Source organism: Babylonia areolata, chromosome 26 (genome assembly GCF_041734735.1).
Source record: "Babylonia areolata isolate BAREFJ2019XMU chromosome 26, ASM4173473v1, whole genome shotgun sequence".
Taxonomy (NCBI): domain Eukaryota; kingdom Metazoa; phylum Mollusca; class Gastropoda; order Neogastropoda; family Buccinidae; genus Babylonia; species Babylonia areolata.
In genome coordinates, this window is record NC_134901.1 from 47,074,256 (window position 1) to 47,081,755 (window position 7,500).

Consider the following 7,500-nt stretch of genomic DNA (forward strand, 5'->3'; position numbering starts at 1 on the left):
AGATCAGCAAGACGACATGGGCGACAGAGAGGAGTCACCCAGCAGGTAAGAACTTACTTTTTATTTTTTTTTTTTTTTTTTAGTTTCAGTTTCACTTTCTCAAGGAGGCGTCACTGCGTTCGGACAAATCCATACACGCTACACCACATCTGTTGAGCAGATGCCTGACCAGCAGCATAACCCAACGCGCTTAGTCAGGCCTTGAGTGCATGCTTACATATTTGTGTACCTATGAAAGTGGATTTCATTTTACGTAATTTCGCCAGAGGACAACACTCTCGTTGCCATGGGTTCTTTTTCAGTGCGCCAAGTGCGTGCTGCACACGGGACCTCGGTTTATCGTCTCATCCGAAAGACTAGACGCTCAGTTTGATTTTCCAGTCAAACTTAGGAGAAAGGGCGAGAGCGGGATTCGAACCCACACCCTCACGGACTCTCTGTATTGGCAGCTGAGCGTCTTAACCATTCTGCCACCTTCCTTTTTTAAAGATGATATAATCATGGTTCCACTCTCCCTTTTTTTGTCATTGAAAAAAAAGTTATTCAACCAAGACAGTTTCAAACAAAAAACATGCAACAAACATACAAGGCCAGCTTGAGAGAATTTGAAGCATTTCTGGAATGTGTGCACTTTCTCTTTGAAGAGAGGTATTTTCTTTTCCTGTTGCTTCTCTCATGGCCGATTCTTACACATTTCTCTCTCTGTTTTCATTTAGATGGACATTTTTGGTAGGCTTTAATCTTTCACAAATATGTGCGTATGTCTGGATTGTGAATGCTCTAGTATGAGTTGTGTACTGTATATGCATCTCTCATTCGCTCATTCCTCCTCCATTTTGCGCTTATATTGTTTTGTTTTGTTTTGTTTTTTCACGGAAGATAACTTTAGAATGAGAGCAAACATTCCTTAAATCGGCTTCTTGCTTACTTACAGAATTACTGAATTAATTACAGTTACTGACAGCAATAATGTGAATTGTGAACTTGTGGTCAGCTTTCCAAAATGAATTAAACTTATATTTATATAGTATGCGATGTGTATGTGTGTGTGTGTGTGCGTGCGTGTGTGTGTGTGTGTGTGTGTGTGTGTGTGTGTGTGTTGTAATTTCATCCAATGCAGTATTTTTGTTTTTCAGTACACAGGTTATGATGAGCCTACTGCAAACCACAGTTGCCTTTTAATGTATATCCTTCGTCTTTCCCATTGTTTGTTTCGGGGTACGCGTGGTTTAATATGTGATGGACTGCAAATGCAGGCACAACAAAAGGAAAAGCCGGAGCCGACAAGGGTCAAGGGAGGACATTCTGGACGACAGGGGCAGCAACAGTAATCGCCATTCTGGCGGAGAGTACCGGAAACACCCGAGCCAACACGGCGGAGACAACGGCAGCAACACAGCCTTGCCAGACTTGGTGTCAGACTCTGGGGTTCAAGTAAGAGTGACTGATTTGTTGGTTAGTTCCAGTGATGGGTAGGTGAATGGATGTGTGGATGAGTGGTTTCAGTGAAGTACAGGTGAATACATTTGTGGATGGGTGGTTTTTTGAGGAATTGGTGAATGGATGTATGGATGAGTGATTTCATTGAAATATGGGTGAATACAGTTATGAATGGGTGGTTTAAATGAGGGATAAGTGAATGGATTTAAGGATATATGATTTCAAATAAGGGTAGTTGAGTGGATGAATGGATGGGTTATTTCGATGAGGAATAGGTGGATTGATGTATGGATGGATTATTTCGATGAGGAATAGGTGGATTGATGTATGGATGGATTATTTCGATGAGGAATAGGTGGACTGATGTATGGATGGGTGATTGCAGTGAGGGATCTGGGAATGGGTGTATAGATGGGTGATTTCAATGAGATATAGGTTAATGGATTTATGTGTGGCTGATTTCGATTAAGGGTAGGTGAATGGTTGTCTGAATGGGTGATTTCATTGGTGGATAGGTGAATGGATGGTTTCAATAAGGGGTAGGTGAATGGATGTATGTATGGATGATTTCACTGATTGATAGGTGAAGTATGGATGTGTGAAAAAGGTGATTTCAATGATGGATAGGTGGATGGATGTGTGGTATCATTGTGGGATCGGTAGATTAATCAGTTATTGGTTGTTGTATCTATGCGTTAGGAAATTCTGTAATTTGTAGTGTTTAATTTATTTTTACAAACTTTTTATGGTTTTTGTTTGTTATTTTATTTTAATCATTTTTGAGAAGTAATCAATGGATTGGATAAAAGAAACCCTTCTTTCATTTATTTTACACATGAACCACACCCTAACACTCATGCATGCACAAGAACTCTCTCTCTCTCACACACAAACACACACACACACACACACACACACACACACACACACACACACACACACACACACACAAGGGTACACATCCACATATTGACGTAAGCACGGATCAAGATAAGGGGAGTTGGGGAAAGATGAAAGGAGAGAAAGATGGAGGAAGAGAGAAAGACAGAGGGACAGGGCGCTATTGGGAAAGAGAGGGAGAAGATGAAGAAGATGAAGAAGAGAAGTAGGAAAAGCACACCTCAAAACATATACCTGGGTATGGGAAGCAGTATCTTTCTAACTTAGAGAGAGAAAAAAAAAACGCACAAAGCATGATCCTTTGCCAAGAGATGTTCATCTGTTCTACGCATTTTCTTTATCTGGCTTACACTGTGTGATCCTGACTGCACATAGATCACAAAAGACAAACAGTCTCTTGCGGACGTCACAGAGAAAATAATAGAACTCAACAGATGTTGGGATTTTTTTCAGAAAAAATTATTTAATTGAATCGATCTTAGCACAACTTAGTTGTTAGTGATTGTACTGTTTAGGGATTTGCGTTTCCCTAAGTGTTGTTGGTGGTAGCATTTCCATCAGGTACTGTATTCACTGCTTGCCATTTCTCATAGAACCCCCGCTCTGCGATTATTGTGTACCTTTGCATTGATGATACATATTTGTGTTTGGTGTTTAACATATTCTTCACCTTCCACGACTTTCTGCCGTTCGCCATCTGCCATGCTCTTTACCTTTGATAACATTTCCATATTTTCCGTGTTCTTTTCCTTCTGTGAGACAGCTGACTCTGTAGCTGATATTGGACGTTACTTTCTAGATAATGTCGTTTTTGTTTGTTTATCTGTTTTGTTTGTTTGTTGTTTTGACGTTTGGGTGGGTCCGGGGTTAGGCCTTCCTGTTTGTGTTTTGGATGTTCCACCAGAGTTAGTAAATCTTGTACTTCAGGTATTTTATACTTTGCTAACGAGGTAGCAAATCATGTACCACAAGTGTTCATGATGTCCCTTCGAGGGAGCAGATTCAATACTTCTGGTGTGCATGACATTCCATATGAGGTTGCTAATCCTATACTACTTACTGCTGTTGTTGTCTTTTTTTCCCTCTCCTTTGACGTTCCTTAGGAGGTAGTAAATCCTAGCCGTGCTTTGTTGGCATTCCTGACCTTCTGCCCTCTTCCCTCCCTAGGACAGTACCCACCCTTATCAAGGCAGCAAACCCGGCTGCTACATCAGTCGGGTGCAAGACATCGATAGTCTACTGAAAGAAGAGCGCCACCGACCCCACTCTAGACCCAATATCATGGATGATCCCGTCCCTCCCACCTCCCACTACCCTCTTGAACCCTCCTCCTCCTCTGCCAGACCCAATAGCTATGCTTTCGAGAACTCCGGCTCCCTTCAGGGCGGGTCGAGGTCAGCGAGCAGGAACATGCGCCCGTCCAAGTCCATGGGCGACACGCTGGTGGACGAGGAGTTGAGCAGGAGGGCGGCTCCCCAGCTGAACGCGCCCCCTCCTTCCGCCAGTGGTGGTAACAGGAAGAAGGTGCTGCCTTGTGTGTGTGTGTTTTTTTTTCTTCTTGTGTTTCAGAGAAAGAATTATATTTTCCTCCATCCATCCACTCTTCCTCAGCTCCACCCCACCCCTAAGTAGCCCCCTCCCCACCCTACCCCTGAATCACACCCCCCCATCCCTGCTCCCAAGCCCCTTTCACCACCCTCGTCCCCCTCTTCTCCAGTCGTGTCCATATTGTGTAGTGTGATGTGATAGCGCCAGGCACATGTCAGTCTCCATCTCTGTCTCTCTGTCTGTCTGCCTGTCTGTCTCTTTCTCTCTCTCTCCCTCACACTCCCTCTCTCTCTCATTTTCTCTCTCCCTCTCTGTGAGAAGGGTTGGAGAAAGGTGAGGAAGGATGGTGGTGGAGTGTATATAATACGGTTTTTTTCTCCTTCATTGAAATATTTTTTCAGACAACTTTTTGTGCTTTTTTGTTTCGGGTATCTTACAGATTTTTGCTGCTGATGCTGGTCATGAATAATCAGTGGAGACTCCGCCATTCACAATGAATATTGATGATGTTACTTACTGATAATGTTACTTAACGACTTTGACGATGACAACAAACGAAAACATCAAACTACGACGACGATGATAACGATAACAATGTTGATGCTGCCATTTTTTGACGTTGCTGACTACTGACCTGTTGGCAGCCATCGCCGACCGCACAGCAGATGTGGGGGATCCTGCAGGCCAAGAAAGGCCTGGTGACCATTTCTGACTTCCTCACGCTCTGCGAGAAACCCCCGCCACAGCGAAAGCTGATACAGGTGAGGTTCTACGACCCTCGAGGTTGGAGGCAAGATTGCACGGGCTCTTTGTGCTGCAGCCTTGGGGGCCGACGTTCTTTGTGTTGCAGCTTTGGGGGGCAGGATGGCCTTTGGGGACCATTCCAGCGCCGACTGTCCTAAATCCCTCCTGGTATTAGAGAGTGGGGATGTGATTTTTAGCGAGACACTCTCCAGTGTAATCAGGTTTTATACTAGACAGACGGGACAGCATTTGCCTCGTCTTTTGTTCTGATGGACATGACTGACTATCCTTCAAAGAGTGAAGGTGAAATAGACCAGAAGAGCTAAAGCAAGGGTAGTGTGAAGTAACATATCATTATTTTGGCCCTTTGCCGTATGCTTTTGTTATTGTTTGGAGGAGGAGGCAGAGATTTCAGTGTGAGGTGGGGTGAGGGGGGTGTTGATCCTGATGTCATGGTTGTGAAGGGGGCATGCGGAGATCTCAGACAGGCACTTTGTTCTACACAGGTGGGGTGAGGGGGGTGTTGATCCTGATGTCATGGTTGTGAAGGGGGCATGCGGAGGTCTCAGACAGGCACTTTGTTCTACACAGGTGGGGTGAGGGGGGGTGTTGATCCTGATGTCATGGTTGTGAAGGGGGCATGCGGAGGTCTCAGACAGGCACTTTGTTCTACACAGGTGGGGTGAGGGGGGTGTTGATCCTGATGTCATGGTTGTGAAGGGGGCATGCGGAGGTCTCAGACAGGCACTTTGTTCTACACAGGTGGGAGGGTCTGACCACGAAGACAGCCACAAGGCCTTCAACAATGCCACGGAACTGCTGGACTACCTCGGGGTGGACGTGCAGAAGGTCAGCATTCTGTGGGGGTGGTGGTAGGGGGCATTGGGGGGCGTGGGGGCAGTGGGAAGGAGAGTGGAGGCTTTGTGTGCCTGGAAGGGGTGGGTTGTGTACAACGTATGTGTGGGGGATGGGCGTGTGTATGTGTTTGTGTGTGTGTTTGTTTATATATATATATATATATATATATATATATATATATATATGTGTGTGTGTGTGTGTGTGTGTGTGTGTGTGTGTGTGTGCGTGCGTGTACTTGCATGCGAATGTTATGTGTGTGTGTGTGTGTGGTCTCTGTATCTGTCTCTGTGTATGCTGATATATTTGTACGTTGTGGTGTGTGTTGATGTTAGCTGCATAGTTTGTGATGAATGTGCAGCTTGTTGTGAGATGTTGCTGGCACGTTTATTGAAGTATCACATCTTCACGTCTGTTTGTCTCACTCTGTCCTTGCTTGCCTGTCTGTCTGTTTGTCTGTCTCCCCCTAATCCATCCCACACCTCTCTGTCTCTATCTCTCTGTCTGTCTCTCTTTCCTTCAATTCCCCCCCCTCTCTCTCTCCCACCCCCACCCCCCCTCTCTCTCTACCTTCTGCCCCCCGCCCCCTGTTTTTTTTCAGATTTGAAGAGTTGACTATGCCTGAAAGCCTGTGAGAAATATTCCTGAGTCTCTCTCTCTCTCTCTCTCTCTCTCTCTCTCTCTCTCTCCTTCCCTTTCTCATTCTCTCTCTCCCCCCTCTCTCCCCCCTCCTCTCTTTCATGAAAAAGCAAAAACAAAACAAAAACAAGAAAACAACAACAAAAATTAGATCGGTTAAAAGTGCATCCATCACGCCAGGAATATTACGTTTCATTCTCTCCGTATGTCTGTCTGTCTGCCTCTCCCTCCTTCCTCTCTCTCTCTCTCTCTCTCTCTCTCTCTCTCTCTCTCTCTCTCCCTCTCCACCTACCCCCTCTCTCCCTGCCTCTGTTTCTCTCAGACTGGAAGAGTATAGTAGGTAATGCCAGAAATCTCAACATTTGTCTGAGAAATAAAATCTTGAGTCTCTCTCTCTCTCTCTCTCTCTCTCTCTCTCTCTCTCTCTCTCTCTCTCTCTCTCTCTCTCTCTCTCTCTCTCTCATCCTCTCTATCTCTCTATTCTCGTTAAAAACAAACAAACAAACAAAAAAACCTATCGGCTAAAAGTACACCCATTATGTCAGGGATATTACGTTTCATTCATTTACCGTGCAATTAACCGTTGATAGCTCCCGAAGTGTTGTTGTTGTTGTTGTTTACAATCTAAAGCGGTTATCCATAACAAAAACGACTTGGAAGATATGACTTTCCGTATTACACGAAAGCTCTTGAAACGGATCCAAAATTGACTTTCTTTTTTGTACCCCTCCCCAACCCCCCAACCCCACCCCCACCCCACACCCCCACCCCACACCCTCATAAACACACACCCACCACCCTCAAATGCCCATTTCGCACCCACACTCTACCACCCAAACTCAGACAAACACCCCATTATTAACAAGTAAATTTCTTTAGAGAGAAAAAAAAGGAAAGATTGAAAGAAAGAGACAAAGAAAGAAAGAAAGAAAGAAACGGGAAATCCGGAAAAAAAAGTTCTTTACGTGTTCAGCTATTCCACATCCACCATCACTGGCTTGTCTGTTAGTGGCTGGCTGTGTTAATTTGGTGAATGGAAAGGGGTGCGTTAACATTGAGAACTCCCTCTCTCTCTGTCTCTCTTTCTGTCTCTGTCTGTCTGTCTGTCTGTGTCTCTCTGTTTATCTAACTGTCTGTCTTTCTATCTCTCCTGCCCCTGCACCTGCCTATTCTTCATCAGTGATATTGGGTCTACGGTCTAAACTTTTCTTCAGCCCCCTCTCCCCTTTCTCCTTCCCTCTCCCCCCCTCTCCCCCCTCTCTCACTCTCCCCCCCCTCCCCCCTCTCTCACTCTCCCCCCCCCCCTCTCCCCCCTCTCTCACTCTCCCCCCCCCTCCCCCCTCTCTCACTCTCCCCCCCTCTCCCCCCTCTCTC

General features: G+C 45.4%; 1 protein-coding gene across 1 annotated transcript in view; it reads left to right on the forward strand.

Moving 5' to 3' along the window:
* LOC143300337 (FH1/FH2 domain-containing protein 3-like) overlaps positions 1-7,500 on the forward strand; it is a 120,193-nt gene that overhangs the window by 37,891 nt on the left and 74,802 nt on the right. The window contains exons 6-10 of the mRNA XM_076613938.1: positions 1-45; positions 1,257-1,434; positions 3,508-3,864; positions 4,533-4,649; positions 5,395-5,481. The exon at positions 1-45 is cut by the window's left edge and continues 143 nt beyond it. Coding sequence (XP_076470053.1) covers positions 1-45; positions 1,257-1,434; positions 3,508-3,864; positions 4,533-4,649; positions 5,395-5,481 — 784 coding nt within the window. The remainder of the gene's footprint in view (positions 46-1,256; positions 1,435-3,507; positions 3,865-4,532; positions 4,650-5,394; positions 5,482-7,500) is intronic.